This window comes from Mustela nivalis, assembly GCF_964662115.1.
Source record: "Mustela nivalis genome assembly, chromosome: 12".
Lineage (NCBI taxonomy): Eukaryota > Metazoa > Chordata > Mammalia > Carnivora > Mustelidae > Mustela > Mustela nivalis.
In genome coordinates, this window is record NC_139031.1 from 3,010,073 (window position 1) to 3,026,016 (window position 15,944).

General features: G+C 59.4%; 1 protein-coding gene across 4 annotated transcripts in view; it reads right to left on the reverse strand.

Moving 5' to 3' along the window:
- DPP6 (dipeptidyl peptidase like 6) overlaps window positions 1-15,944 on the reverse strand; it is an 841,237-nt gene that overhangs the window by 60,036 nt on the left and 765,257 nt on the right. For all 4 annotated transcript variants that reach the window (XM_082692922.1, XM_082692925.1, XM_082692923.1 and 1 more), the window contains exons 11-15: window positions 10,857-10,980; window positions 9,175-9,213; window positions 4,227-4,334; window positions 2,274-2,365; window positions 1,503-1,550 (exon numbers count right to left, since the gene is read on the reverse strand). In XM_082692922.1, the coding sequence (XP_082549048.1) occupies window positions 1,503-1,550; window positions 2,274-2,365; window positions 4,227-4,334; window positions 9,175-9,213; window positions 10,857-10,980 (411 nt within the window). The remainder of the gene's footprint in view (window positions 1-1,502; window positions 1,551-2,273; window positions 2,366-4,226; window positions 4,335-9,174; window positions 9,214-10,856; window positions 10,981-15,944) is intronic.

Consider the following 15,944-nt stretch of genomic DNA (forward strand, 5'->3'; position numbering starts at 1 on the left):
CCTGAGATCGCCCCAATGCTCGGATCTGTGTCCCCCTTCCTGGGGGCGGCCCCCAACTCCGAGGAGCTCACAGCATTTCCGCTCCCAGGGGACGCACTCTCTCCCTGGGGGAGCGCTCGGTCACCTGCGCCTTTATCAGGCCCATGTGCCCCCAGCGTGAGGGGGTGCAGTGCTCATACACTATCTAGTACCTTGTACCCTGCCCTCCGGAGAAGAGCAACTGGCTTTCCGCACCTCAGGACCGTATCCGAGCGCCCGGTGCTGGCGTAGGGCGCATCAGGACCCAGAGACACGGGCTGGACTGCACTTGGGCCGCACCCCAGTGGGTTTTCCTGCAGGGCGGCACCGAAAGCTGGTGCTCCTCACTCGGTGGGGCCGGGGCAGCAGGACCCCGTGACCACGCTCGTCTAGCACAATGTCCCATCAGGAAGGCCTGAAATGTGTTTCCAACCTGAAGATACAGGCGGAGCCTGGCACACGCCTGAGGGCAAGTTCCCGCGAGCATTCTGCAGGGGAGGGGTCCACTCTGACCCCGGGCCCCACTGGAAACCTGTCTACAGCAGGACGATCCCTCATGCTGGACAGAAGACGACCTTCCGGCCTCTGTGTAAGGTAGAGGGAAAGGCACGCGGTGCACCTTGATCACCTTCCAACCCCGGGGGGACGAACTGAGCTACGTTATCTGGACAGACATGCCCGGCTGCACAGAGAAGCCTGGGACCCCACGGCTTTGCCAGAGTTTTCTTCCTTCCAAAAGGACTCGGCCGAGCCTGCCTTTCACCGCCAGCATATGCCCTGGTGGGCAGGAGGGGACACACTGGTCCCCGATGGGCTTCTCCAGGGCCCCGCCACGGGGAGAGGAGCCAGACCGAGTCACCCTCGCGGGCCCTCAGGCGCGCACAGAGCAGCTGGTGTGTGAGGGCCACCACCAGCGGTCACGTCCTAGTCGGCGAAACACCGAGGACGTACAAGGTGCCCCATTTCCGCCTCTGGCGATCCCGTCTCAGAGTCCACCACCTGCTCCAGCCAGAGCAGTCACTGGGTCACACTGAAGAGGGACCCGCCCTAGGAAGGCCTCCTTTCCAGGATTCCGACGTCACCCCCCACCCTCCCCTTCTCTGAGGTTACGGAGCTGCCGGTCACAACAGGTGGGGCGCCGAGACGGCAGAGCCAGCCTCCAGCACACACCCCACCAGACCTGCCTCCGATCAAGCCCAGGGAGACCGAACCCTCCAAATCAGACTCAAACGATGGTGAGAAGGAGAGACACTTGGTTTTCAACACGAGGAAGTGAGTCGGGGGAACTTGTTCGGCAAAAGCAGAAAAAGAAAACAAAAGCTCCTGCCACGGCGGACGCTGGTCCCCGTAGTTCCTGCTTGTGCTCTTGGGATGCTGCAGGGACGCCCTGGGGTAGGTTTGCCCCACACCTCCCCCCCCCCTCTCCCCTGCGGCGGAGGGCACACCAGCCAAACCAAGAACCCCCCAGGGCCGTGCCCACGTACCTGTAGAGCTGCCTCCTCCGGGGCAGGTCCTCCGTGCTCAGGAAGTAGCTGCAAAGACCAACAGGTGAAGAGGGTGCCCTGGGGGTGGGCCAGCCTTCCAGCCGCCAGGCGCCGGCGGCACACGCTTCCCTGGGAGTTCTGGGGGTGCGTGGGGACAGGACCTACTGTCCCGCTCAGGCCCAGCCCTGTGGCATGCAGGTGGGGAGAGCCGGGGGGGTGGGCAGGGCTATGCTGGGGTCAGCGGGTCCCTGCACTCAGATGCAGAAATTTCTCTGCAAGACTGTGAGGCTCCTGGAGGGCCAGGCCCCAGCCAGGTAACCTCGTAAAGCCTGGGGCAGGGACGTGGAGGTGTGGTGCTCACCTGCCCTGGGAGCTCGGGCGGGAGCCTGGACGCTGGTCCCAGGATCAGGGAGCAGCCGCCAGCCGCACCCCGGCCTGGCCTCCGCCATCGGAACGGAGCCCCAGCCCCCTGTCACCATAGGAATAACTGAATCGCTGGGCTCAGTGACCTGACCTCACTTTGTCTCAGCTGACTTGTTTTTGGACGGGGCAGGAGGCTGTAAACGGAGCCTGTGGAGCCACGGTGCAGGACGAGAGGGTGCTCACGGGGCACTCTGCACTGCCTAGATCTCGCAAACGGCGGGTCTGGCCCCTCGGCTTCCTCAGCTCAGGGTCTTGCAATGTTGGACGTGGGGCCCTTGAGACAATGGACCTAGGGAGTCCTGTGCCACTGAATGGAAGGGCCCGGGGCTGGAGGCCGGCCGTACTCACATCTTATTCCGCTTCTCGTCGTAGGACAGGATCTTGGTCACGTCCCAGTCTCCGGAGGTGATGGACTGTATGTTGTCATTGCTACTGTTGGGCTGGAGTACCGGACAGGATGTGGGGGAGCTGGCCAGCCCGACCCACGCTTCATTCCTAACCCCGCACGGCGAGCAGGTGCCGTCGGCCCCTCTGCCCTGACCGAGCCTGTCACGAAGCCTCAGCTGACCACCCCCGGGCCCCAGCCCTCTCCCGTCCTCTGCACGACAGCAACACAGGCGCCGGCAGAGTCTGCGTCTGGGGAAAGTGTCGCCTGCGACCCCGACGGTCATGCCTCCCCCCGCGACACCCGTGTCCCACGAGAGCCAGGAATGCTGCCCAGCCTGCTGAAGCTGTTCTGCGCAGCGTGGGACTCTCGTGACCTGCGTCATGGCTATCGACCGGAGGGAGGAGAGAGAGGGAGGGGAGGGCGTGGGGGGCTGGCAAGGAAACAGACGAAAGGGAGTCAGGGGAGGAAGGGGGGGAGAAACGGAGGGGGAGGGCGGGGAGGAGGCAGGGGGAGGTGGGAGGGTCCGCGTCCGCGTCCCCGTTCTCTGCCCTTGTTTAGAGGATGATTTGAAACTGTTGCGCTGAGCGTTGCACTCTCGCTCCCTCCCCGAGGAGAACAATAACCACAAGGAACCGCAAGGGAGGGACATGCGACCCTCTCAGCAGGAAGGCTGGGGTCTGGAGTGGGGTGTGGAGGGGCCGGTGTGAGGCCCAGGCGCGGCCTGCTGGGTGGCGGGTGCTGGGGGAGGCAGCGGGAATCGGCTGCTGATTAAGTCAGGTGGGGCCCGTGGGGGTCGCGGGAGCAGGGAGAGCCTGTAGGGGGGTAGGAGGTCCGGATGACTGTGGGGCCTGAGGGGCTCCGGGGGTGGGGTGCCCCCTGGAGGGTAGGGGACCCCCCAGTTCCTGCAGGAATGTTTACCGGGCACTTAGGAAATGCCGATCACGTGCAGGAATTCAGAGCCGAGGCCGCCTGAGAGACAGACACTTGGCTAGCGTGACCCCAACTGAGCAGACAGGACGCGGGGCTGTAGGAGCAGGCCACAGTGCGCGACCAGGGAGGGGGGCCAGAGAGTCCGTTCGGCCCCCGTGGACGGAAACTGGGACCCCGCGGTCACGGCCGCTCCCCGCGCCTGCTCCAGGCGGACCCCACACGTGGGGCGTCCTCGCCCTGTTCTTCCGAAACCGTCTCTCGGCTCTGCCTATGACACGGGCCTTCTGCCTACTGTCAACGGAGGCTTTCGGTATTCGCCTCGCCTGCACCGCGGGGACTGAAGCTGCTTCAGAAATGGGATCCACGCTCGGAGATGAGGGTCGCGGTCCCGGAAGCGCCATGCCCGCTCCCCACCGCCTTCCGAAGGGCAGCGTTCCCCAGGACCTTGGGGCCGCAGGTGGGCACCCCCCGTGGGCACCCCCCTCCGCTGCTGGTTCTAGACCCGCCAGTCTCTGAGGTTCCCTGCTCCACGACGAGCTGCACCGGAGCCCTGAGCCCCCAGACGGCAGCAGAGTGGCAGCGGGCAGCCCCCCAGGGGAGTGGTGACTGCGTGTGGCATTTCCGGAACGCTGTGCCCTGAAGGCGCTAGACCCGCGGGCCTGGGACAGAGGGTAAGGGGGACAGCCCAGCAGACGGGGAGGAAGACACTAGACTGACATTCAAGGTCATAGACCTGGGTTCTTGGGTCCCACTGTCTGCGCTGACCCGTCAGAAGGGGTCTAAGCCATAACAGGAAGGGTCAACGTGAGTTGCTGCCCGAGCAGGACCCCTGGACTTCATGAGCCCCGTTCGGCCCCACTCCGGAGCCTTCCACGTCCCGACCCTGAGGCTTGCTCCGGGGCCCTTGCTGGTGACGGGGCACAGAGCAGCCACCACGAGGGGCGGCCACCGCACGGTGCAGTCCCGGGACCTGCCGGGATTACCTGGGAGGACGACACGGTGATGTGATAGAACTTTCCTTGTCCCCCCTGTGGGATGGCTCGCACAAAGAAGAACTTTCGGCCGTCCTTGGAGAACACGGGCTCTTCGTTCTGGGGACGAAAGCAAAGGATGCGGTCCATCAAAAGGCTTCATTCTGAGGAGGTTTACCACGGCAACAAACATTTTGAGATCCCTTTTCTCTGTAATTTCTAATGAGGGGTCCGGTGGGAAGAACCAGCGCTGGGTGGGGCCTCTCCTGTCCTGGGGAATCGCAAGTCAGACCTTCTCTCTTCCAGGAGGGAGACTCAGGAATCAGCAGAGACAGACAGGAGGACGGCCTGTCGCGAGAGAACAGCCCCAGGGTGGGCTTGTGTGCGCACTGGTTCACGGGACAGAGCCAGCCGGCGGCGCGGGAGGCTCAGCGTTAGCCGGGCGCGGGGCACGGCAGGGGCGGCGGGGTCCGGCATGTATCACCCGCCACGGAGAACGTGGTTCTGAACACTCCCACGTCTGATTGTCCCTCACACGAATTCTACACGTCCGGTCCTGTCTTTTGCTCTTTTATTTCATAAAACCCACCTCGCACTGAAGGGCCCAGCAGGGGAGCAGTGACCAGGGCGAGAAACAGCACACGAGGACGCGTTCCCCGCGTTCTGAGACGCCGGGGCAGGAGCCGTTCTCCCAGGGACCTCTGACTCGTGCGCGGGCCGGACGGACCCACGTGCGCCGGGATCCGCTGCCCTCCCGGGGGACGGGGGCGCGGGCTGGGTTTGAAGCCGAGGCCGATGGCGTGCTGCCCCCATCTCTGCCCCCCCCACCCCCCACGACACCGGGCAGCCCCGGGGTCTGTCCGCCGCCTCGATGGGGGAAGAGGCATTTTGGTCCCGCGGCTGCCAGGCCTCTCCAGGGCTCCGGCCTGGGAGTCTCCCCCCGTGAACGGCAGCGAGTTGGCTACGAGGCGTGTTTTCGGGCGCAAAGAGCTTCACGCTCCTGCGGGCTGAGCACACAGGAAAGACGCCCCAGCTGGCGCCGTGTGGGCTTCCCGGGGTGAGGGGACGCGTGTGCGCAGATGCGACGCCCCAGAGAAATAAATGAACACGTGATTAACGTGACATTTAATCTTCATGAATATTTGCAATAAAACGAAACCTTCAATCTGCAAATATTTGTTTTCCTATTTAGAGCAGGCAGCGCGGTATTTAAGCAGACGGAATGGGAACGCGAGCAGCAACTCCGGCTTTTTCAACATGCTTCTATTTGCCAGCGGCGGACGGATCCTGCAATATTGCCTCGGTTTTCTGGGGGAAATGTTTGCCCTTTTGGCAGAGGAAAATTCTCCAAATAAAGGTAGTAATTAGGCCTGGCCAGGTGCTTTGCTATTTCGCCGAGAAGGCCCTCGTCCTGTTGATGTCGACGTTGCACTGGGGAAGGAGCGTGTGCGCTCTGCCCGAGCCTCTCTGAGACCCGGTTTCTCGGGCTGTACCTGTGTTCTCGGCGAGAAAGCCCAGGGGGTTTTGAGGAGGGGATCCTGATGTTAACCCTGCTTCTGGCTCTCCTGGACTTTGGGGGAAGCATTCTAGTCTCTGGGCAGCAGGGAGCCTGCGTCTTTCCATGCCCCTCCCAACACATCAGTGCAGACGGGGACTCCTCGTGAGTTCTCATCGTGTCTGCCAGTTCTTCCCAGAGAGCGGTTCAGATACACTCACCTTGCCCAACCTCCCAGCCTGGATCCTGAAATCACAAAACCAAAATTCTGGTAAAAGCTGAAAGACGGTTGGACGTTGGCCCATAGGACCAACTCTTCAACCAGAGGATGGGTTCTGGGGCTCTACCCCAAATCCCCGTGGATCTGCATCAGGACAGTGTTGCCAAGTCATGGCTGGTGGTGATGGAGTGTGTGTGTGTGTGTGTGTGTGTGTGTGTGTGTTGGGGAGGAGGCTGCCTATTCTTCTGGAATATTCCTAGGAGAGAGAGAACCAGGTGGACCTGCAACTGTGGGACAAAAACACACTCGCCTCCTCTTGGTTGGCTCATGGGGAGCCCCCCAGGGGCCATGTTTTGGCCCCAGAAAGCACAGGGGAGGAAAAGAGAGGGAGTGGGGGCTCGGGTCTGCTCCAGCCCACCCCTGCTTCCCTGGCAGCCAGGGATCAGAAGACCGTTGATCTGAGCAGACTGGGTTTCCAGAGGTTGATGGGATGTCCCAGATTCTGGCTCTTTCCAAGGACACTGTGTCCTGCTTGAGCTGGTGTTGAGTCTGTGCCTGTGGCAGGGAGCGCACGGACGTCAGCCGCAGCGAGCACACGGACGCCAGCCGGGAAGGTGTTCCTAACTTACACTCCAGGACCTCACGGAATCCTGAAGTTGTCGAACTGCTGCAGATGATTTTGTGAAAGGCGGGGTCCATCAAATCCTCCAGGAATCATCTCTTTGAAAGGCATGTCATGAGACGCTGTTGAAACCGGGTTTTCCGGCTGTCCCCGGAGGAGCTCTGAGTTACTGATGCTGGGGGAGTGGTACCGTAGAAATCAGGGCGTCCCCATGCTCCCCGGACCAGACCCAGGGAAGCACCAGCTTAGAGGAAGCGATTACTTTATGGGACGTGTTCGCTTCCACTCAAAACCGCATCATGTAGTCTCTAACGGCTGTTTTAAACACATTAGCGGTTTGCTCAGTGAATGCTTTCAAGGCCACATTTTAAAAGTTGTAATTTTTTATGCTACTTTTTTAGTGCTGACTTGATTTTGCTGGGGAAGGTCTGGTTTCCTAAGTCCCCACTGCGCTGTCTGTCCGGAGCGTGGATCGTGCTCGCAGGTAGGCGACAAGACGTGCTGCTGATAAATACAGAGACCCCCAGTGTGGACGGTGTCTCTGCAGCAGGTGGAGAGGCCTGCCAAGCCGCTCAGCCCTGCAGACCGTGGACCCCAAGGACCAGCCAGGATGGTGGGAGGTCAGGGAAGCCGCCATGCAGGCAGCAGCTTCCCCCCTCCCAGAGGGTAACACATCGCTGGGCCGCCGCCAGGAGCTCCCCTCACTCCTCCTACTCAGACACAGAAGCTGCCCCCGACTCCAGGAGGTTGGGGGTCCCAGCGCTGTCCCTCAGGTCACACTCCCTGCTCCCTGCTCCAGCCCTGCGGACTGCGAACACTTGAACACATTCCTGAACATGTCGTAGGATGACTCCGCGGGCCGCACGTTGGCGTTGGACTCGTGTGCGCCTCTCATGTTCTCTGCCCGGTAGGTCTGTGAGAGCGGCAGGTCAAGCAGATTCATTTGAAGAAATGTATTGGGATCAAATTCACATAAAATAAAACAAAACACTTTAATAAAAGTACATAGTTAAGTGGCAACTAGTACGCTCGTGATGTTGGGCAACCACATCCCTCTGGTTCCGGAACATTCCCATCACCCCAGAGACAAGCCCAGGCCCTTGAAGCTGCTCCTCCCTGTCCCCTGCCCCCACGCCGGTAGCCAGCAACAGCTCCGTGAACTCATTTATTCCAACGTCTCGTGTTCACGGAATCACACAGTGGGGGTCCTTTTGTCCGGCTCCTGTCCCCCCGCAGAACATTCTTTCTTTGCTCCAGATGGCCAAACAGGAGAGACGGCCCGAACGCCCCCCGACAGATTAACGAGCTGTGGTCTCTCCGGACAACGGGCGTAGCGGAGCCCTGATAAGGAAGGACGTTCTCGCACTTGCTGACCGGCGGCTCAGGAAAAGGACCTGGCGTCAGTATGGGTCGACCAGGCGACCAGAGAGATGACACGTTCTCTCCTGATTCTTCCCGTCCAGCGCCCTGAGGTCTGTCTGATGCAAGCGGACCACCAGCACGCACACGTGGTATCCGTGCTCACACTGCGGGGCCGGGGCCTTCAGGAACATCCCAGCACGGCGCCAGCATCGTTCCGGCTCCTGCTGTAGGGCCCTGGAGCCCTCGCGCACCCTCCGCATCGCCTCGGCTCGGGCTGGGCAGCCTGACGTCCGTGCAGGAAACGAAAGTGGGCACTCGGGCTCATGCTCTTCTGGGGAAGCCTGGCAAGGAGGAGTCCAGGAAAGCCGGCGGGTCCCCCGGTGAGGCTGCCCTCCCGGAATTAGTGACGGGAGGTGAGGGCAGACCGTCCGTTCCACACAGCGGAGGTGTCGGCGGCGGGTCCCTGACCCCGGCTCATCGGGTCCGTGAGGAAGGACGCCGGCGCCCGCTCCACCACGGTCCCTGACCCTCCAGCCCAGTGTGACTTCTCCCACCAGTTCTCAGGCCGTGTTCCTGCCAGGAGGCTGGACGGGAAGCAAGGAAGCGTCTAAAACACTCTCGCCTGTTCTTGGACGGGTTGCAGGTGAGACAAAGCGACAGAAAACACCGGTGCTAGGGCTTCGCTATTTTGGGGCAGTTGGACTGTTTTTGTTGGGGCAGAGGCTGACCCCGTTGGCCTCTCTGACCTCCTGGAATCCCAGGCCCCCAGAGCTTGTCTAACGGGCGTTTCTGACCCACGTCAGGATGGGAAACCCGGGGGGGCTCTCGGCCAGGTCCCCAGGAAGGCTCAGGCCACACCACTGCGCGGCCCGCCTCACCCGGGACCCCTGAGAACACGCGGAGAGAAAAGCGGAGAAATGTCTCTTTCCTCTGCTGGGGCAGAGCAGACTGCGGCCACTCCTCCGGCCTCCTCACGGCCTCCAAAAGGCTGTCCCTCTGACTGAGCCCTGAGATCTCACCCAGAGAGCTCAAGGCCATCTTCCGTGGCCCTGGGGTTCTCCGGTCACGCTCAAGGCCATGGGGAGCAGGGGTGAGATGGGCCGAGCAGCCCACGCCTCCCACCGGGGCTTGAAGCTCCACAGCTCCGCGGGGGGTTGAACGGGAGGAGCCGTTTGGTGGTGAAAACCCCGGAGGCCAGCACGGCGGTGGCGGATCCGGTGGCCGGCGCGGACATCGTGGGAGCTTCGACGGGAGCACTTACCTGTCTGTGGAGCCAGGCTTCGCTTTCATCCTCGTGTTTCTGAAATGGAACAAGGAGCATCAGAGAAAGGATGTCTTGTTTTTGCATGTTTTGTGCCTGTGGCCAGCTGGTTGCGAACAGTTCGAGTCCCCTCGATGGTGGCTGTGCAAACACAGACAGGGCCTCGGCCCGCCCCGGAGGCAGCGTCCCAGCCCCACACCAGTGTCCACGAACAAGGAAAACGTCACTTGCCCCGGCAGCGAGGACCATGTCCCCATGACGGGCAGGAGCCCCCTGGAAGACGGTGCACCCCTACCCCTGGGGCCCCGGGTCTCGGGTGCCGCATGGGTGCAGGGTGTGCATGTGCACATGCATGGACACTTCTCACATGTCCAGGTCACAGCTCTGAATGACAGTCCCGGCAGCCCAGGACAGCACAGGGACCGAGACGTAAATCTCCGGGGAGTGTGAGGAGAGAGGCACAATGAGAGACAAAACAAAACAAAACACCAGCGTGACGGCTGGGCAACGGGGGCTGCTCCCCGTGCTGCTCTGACCTCCAGCTGCCGGGCGTGGGGTGGGGGGTCCTGTCCGCGGACCAGCGGCAGGAAGGGTCGCGTGGCTGACACGCACAGGTCGGGGCACAGGTGAGACGAAGGTGCAGAACCAGCAATCCCCAGCCCCCGGCCGCACCTCTGTCCTTCCGGGACCCACGGTACAACCTGGGGTCTGATCTCCATCGCACCAAGAAACGAGGCACATCCCTGACCCACTGGGGGCCATCAGATCGCTGAGCTCACCCTGACACTGAGCTTGCTGTGGAAAGAGCTGTGCTCCCCGCCCCCCAAACACAGCAAAGCAAAGTGGCTCTGCAGGTGTTTTCCTCCCCAGTTGGGAGATGGAAATGTATGGTCCTAAACGGAGCTTCTGAAAGACATGCCTGCGTTGATTAATGGAGTTTAATGGAATTTTTTTTAAAACCTAATACTAGGAGGTCAGCCTCTAGGGCTCGCTCTGGAGTGCAGGGATCTGAGCCCATGGGGCGGAGGGCACGCCCGCTACAGGCCGGAGCAGTGGAGGGGCCGTTCCTTTGAGCCGCCCGGCGGCCAGGCCTCCGTTCGGATTTCCACGCTTTCTCTCTGCTTCTGTATGTATTTTCCACTTTGTCTTCCCTACATTTGTTTGCCTTCTCTGAGATCACATTCAGTCAGGCCGAGGCCCTGAGGGACACTGCTGGCCTCACCCGTGCCCTTAGAGGCAGATGCTGGCCCACCTGGGGGCTGACCCACGCAGGGGGGCACCTGCTCCGGGCGGGTGCAGGACAGAGCCCACCCAAGGGGGAAGCCAGGCTGTAGTGCTGGCCCTGCCTGGGTCCCGGGGCCTCAGGCTACCCCTTGCCCTCTCTGATGTCCACTGGAAAATGAGGGGACGCTCGTGGGGAGACAGGCACGGGCCCAGGTGAAGGGGAATAACACATCCACGGACAGCGGAGTGTGCCCTAGTCCCAGGACGGGACTCCGGGGTCGCGGAGCGGGGAGCCCAGAGGTTTGCAGCAGTGCACGATTCATCCACAAGGTGGCAGCAAAGCAGAGGCCAGCGGGTAGGTCCCCACCGAGGTTGGTGCCCAGTGACTTGCCCAACCCCCACCCCATTGCAACCTCCAGGCTTCCCCATTGGTTCCCCCCGCACCCCCCCCCCAGTACCTTTGTGCAGACCCCAGTGGTGGCGTCGCAGAGGGTGAGGATGGACACGTTCTGCGCGCGGCTCAGCCAGTTGACGGCGACCTTGGTGCTGGTGGCCCACTTCACCATGGTGATGTAGTACTCCCTGTGGGCACACAGGCACGTCGCGTTAGCGGTCTTGGCCACGGCCGCCGGCAGCCCGGCATCTCCCGGCCCGGGACGCTGGGGCCAGCAGCGCACGCATTGGGGGTTCACGCGGCCCCAGGGGTCTGAAATGGGGCTTCCGGACCCCGGGCACTGATGCTGAACTCCACTGGGAAGCCGGGTCACCGGTGCGCAAGGAGCCCGGCGGGAGTGTGGTTCTGTCCACCCAGCTGCCCCTCCCCCCCAGAGGGCGACCGTGTCTCCTGCTGCCCCGTGGGTTTTATAAGTCAGGCTGCACCCGGCTGACCTACTGGTTGGTTTTCCTGCCCCAACCCGGGGCAAACTCACACCTCCCTGGAGGTCACACAAGGGGCCGCAGAGCGAGACCAGGAGGGGCTGGAGAGAGAGGCTCTCGCGCAGTGCAAGAGACCGTGGACATACAAGGGCGAGCAGAGGAAGGCACCGTGCTCCCTTTGCCTCTCCCGTGAAGGCACAATGCCCAGGGGACAGCATTTGCCGGCTAATTAGGGAAATCAGTGCATGGCTCCAGGCACCAGCAGATACCCTACGGGTCACATGCCTGCTTTCCCTGAACCTGGAAATATCACAGTGTTCTAGGCTACCCTGTACCTCGCAGGGACGGGGAGGGTCCTGGGGCTTCTGGTAATTAATTCAACCACCCAGAGCCCTCTGAACACAGGATTTTTAGGGGGAAAAGAAAAAACATGTTTAAGAGGAAGAAGAAAATACCAAGAAACAAGTGTACAGAAAGACTATCCTGAGGAGAGCTCTAAGAATGTTCTGGAGGCCCGCTAACCCTGTTCCGTCACCTGCCCTATCTATCTATAATGAGATCTATTGTTCAGAATGATGACTCTGTGGTCTTACAAGATCCTTTATCACCAACCACTGCAGCACGTTCACTAGACAATGCCCTGCAGGCTGGACAGGCCCGTGACTGTGCCCAGTGATTATTTTCAACAGAAAGGCCTAAATCACCAGGTGCTTTCCACTAAGCTTGGGTTAAGCACGCAAGGAGATTAAATTGTTGTGTCCCTGTTTCTTAAATCCACCTGCTCATCAAAACTCTAAATGACTCAAGTCAAGAGCTGGCTCAGGCCGCCCCTCCCCCGGCTGGTTTGCAGTCCTGGCCCATCTGCTGGGGATGTGGCTGGTGACGATGTCACTCGGCCATAATCCAGGATTTTCAACTTTCTCAACTGCTGTGAATTTTGAAAGAGGTCTGGATCCGCTGCTGCCATCAGCACAGCAAGCGCCAGGCCTCGGGGACCTGGGTCCGTGTGTCTACAGGACGTGCCTTCCCACCCAACAGCGTCAGGCTCCTGCTCTGACAAGGAGCACGGCCTTTCAGTAGGTCCTTGCGGACGCTGTCCTGCCCGAGGGCTCGGAGCCCATTTCCAATGTGAGGTTCAATGGGCTCCCTGAGTATCTGCGGGCACGGAAACATTTCTTTATCTCGGCTCTTCAGAGTAACTCGGGTTTGTGCCCGGCCCCCGTTCTTGAGTAAGACTTCTTATTTTTAAATTGCAGCACAAACGACTCTTGGAACCCTGCTCGGTAGATGCCAGAGGCCACTAGCTGGCGGGGCCACGGGGACGGATGCGAGGGAACCCCTGTTGTCCTGGACCGTGGGCCTGTCGGACCCGGAAGATCATACTGGGGGTGTGGCGTGGGAAGTCACAGAGACGAGCAAACATGCTTCATCTGGATGAAATTAAGGAGGAGAAAGTCAGATCTCCTGGCACGACTGGTTTTTCCTCCCACGGCCCCCACACTGGTTAGGAAGGGCCCCGTCCTTGGAAACACTCATCTGCTCTATGTGCCTTTCCAGGTCTCACGGTGCTGTTCTGCACAATCTTCATATTGACCCAATATAAGTTTTCTCTCCTTTACTCCCCTAATGTGTGATCTGAGGCATGTTGTAGGAAGGAGGAAATAATTGCATGACAGGACAGTGAAACCTGGACCCACCTGGCATATTTGTGTGGACACGCAGGGGCCCGGATGAAGGGCCGGTGCAGCGCCCCCCGGGGAGCCTGCGGGCTTTGCTCCCGCACCTTGACACGGAACTTGAATCTGCAGCCCCTCATCTGCGTAATATGAATTTCAAACAAACTGGTGGCACCCTCAGAGATTTTGCAGCGAGGAAATATAGTGAATAACTCTTTTTAGAAGTCTAGAAACAATAAAAGTTATGAAGGACTCCATAAAGATGAGCTAATACATCTCCGTACACGTCGGCGCACTGCCTCCCCGTTGGGTGGAGATCGTCAATCGTGTCGCCAGTCGTCAAGGCCCTGGGAAGCCCTCCCCTGAGTCTCCTTCAGGATGTCACACCGACCTCATCCCTTGTACAGCAATAACCTCGTCTCGAACAAACGTTTCCCCATCCCATGAATTCCATCGGTGACTGGGCTGCGTGCCGAGTACGTTCCGGCTATTTACAAAATCAAGTCAAACGCAAAGATAAAGCACCGTCAGGGATGGGTGATTTACAAGGAGCCACCAACTCCAGAGCCTCACGGAGGGGTAACGCTCAGGAAAGAAGGACGCTCTTTCGCGGTGGGAGGTCTGGAGTCCCACCATACGTTTGTGGAAAGGAAAATACGACCTTTACCCATTTCCAAAATTTTCCTTAAGAAGAAATCCACATGTGGATAAGAAAAGTTCTCCAGGTTCCTTACACATTTCCCATTCTCTCCAGTTTCAAAGCTGTTAGCTTGATGGTTACACACGGGAAACGGCGCAGACGGGCTACGGGGCTGGTGGCATGGACCGAGGTCATGTCGGTCAGGCTGCCGATGGTGGCTGAGGGGGACGATCTGTTCCATGGTCCCCTTTCAGTGTGGACCACATGGACACACGAGGGTCTCCAGTAGCATCAGTAGCATCTGGTTAGCAAATCTGCGGTAACCTTTACCAGCTTAGTGTGGATGTGCGTCTAAACCACACTCATAAAAGACATAAAATGATGATACCCCTAAAACAGAGTGTTGAAAACCTCCAGCAACCACAGCACAGAGAGAGCACATGAAGCCACCCGGTGGACTGCCCACCACGTGCCTCACTCGGCGAGGCAAGTGAGAGAACAGGAGTCTCCCCCCGGGGTCTCGTCCCTCCTCAGGAACCCTGACCTTGCACCACCCAGAAACCTGGGAAGTCAAAGCCTTGCTACGTCCATGTTACAGAAGATCATGATTTTTCGTAGATGTCTATTGACTTAGAATGTCAAGAAAAACCCACAAAAAATTATAAAGAAGGCAGAAGAAAACATTCGACTCTGCCCAGCGGAGGCACGCCAGATGGATTCGGGTGAGACTCAGTCTTCTGATTCCATCAGAGAAGGTTCAAGCAGCCCCCAAAGTTCAGAGTCAAAAATAGCCCTCCTGTGCCATCTGTCGCCGGGTGTGCGGCGTGGGCGGCTCCGGCTGTCTCCTTCCTGAGCTGGAGAGCGGCGGAGGTCGTCACACAGCCCGGATGGAGGAAAAGGCAATCACGCCGACGGCACAAGAGCAGAACAGAGTGGGGCGCCCGGGGGGCTCAGTCGGTGAAGCGTCTGCCTTCGGCTCCGGTCACGATCCCAGGGTCCTGGGATCGAGCCCCACATCGGGCTCCTTGAGCAGCAGGAAGCCTGCTTCTCCCTCTGCTTGTGAGAGTGTGCTCTCTCTAACAAAGAGACTCTTTCTTTGAAGAAAAAAAAAGAAAAGCAGAACATAACCTTAAGAATACAGGATCAGACGAAGAGGAGGAGTAAAAGGTTCTAGGGAAACCAGATCCGAAGGTGAGAGAAATTGGACTCAAAGACCCTGAGGAAAATTTGGGAAGCTCTCCCAGAAGGCAGAGGAAGTTGCCACAGAGGCAAAAAGAAGGAACAGGGACTGTTCTCCTGTCCCGGGATGTGAGAGCTTATTACAAGCTTATTATTAGTGTTTTACTTTTGCTTCAACATGGACGGGACTGGAGGAGATTGTGCTGAGTGAAATAAGTCAAGCAGAGAGAGTCAATTATCACAGGGTTTCAGTTACTTGTGGAGCACAAGGAATAACACGGAGGACATGGGGAGATGGAGAGGAGAAGGGAGTTGGGGGAAATCGGAGAGGGAGAGGTACCATGAGAGACTGTGGACTCTGAGAAACAAACTGAGGGTTTCAGAGGCATTGGGTGAGGGATGGGGGAGCCCCGTGGTGGGGACTCAGGGGGGCATGGATCGCACAGAGCCCTGGGTGTCACACACAGTGAATCATGGAACCCTGCATCAGAAATTAATGATGTACGGTATGTGACTGACATGACACATAAAAAAAAGAAAAAAAAACCCCAATGCATGGAGTTGTCGAGAAACAGGTTGGTGACGTGGACAAGGTGAAGTGTGGACCAGCACACGTGGGGACTCAGGGGGAGGGGCTCCCGGCCACACTGAGTTTGCAAGAATGAGATTTCCCTTTTGGGCTCCTGAAGAAATGAGTTGACACGATAAGAAAAGCGGACAGGAGAGGCCAAATCAGCAGCAGACACTCCGTGAATTAATTACCTAGCCTCATCAGTGAAGGTGTAACTACACATCCAAGTGATGAGATCAGACAATGGGCCTCTCTGGTCCTAGCTACAGATGCTGAAAACGGGCGGGACGAGGCTCTCCGGACCCCGCAGCATTCTCCGTGAGGTCACAGTCACCCCTCCTTCCTCGAAACGCTCCCGGCACCGGCGATCTGCACCATCGTCCCTCAAATCATCAGGCAGTGACAATTCTCCTTGACCGTTCACCAGGCTGGGAACCCCTTGGGGCAACGAGCAAGGCCATGCCCCTTACTAGTCCTGACGCAGGACCCAGGCTTGGGTACCTAGAGGAGAAATCTATGTAATTCTTACAGCTTGACGCACCCTGTCTCTCGAGGGGCTGTGGGGAGGCAGTGACCGAGGAGAACCTAGAGGGACTTCGAGTGG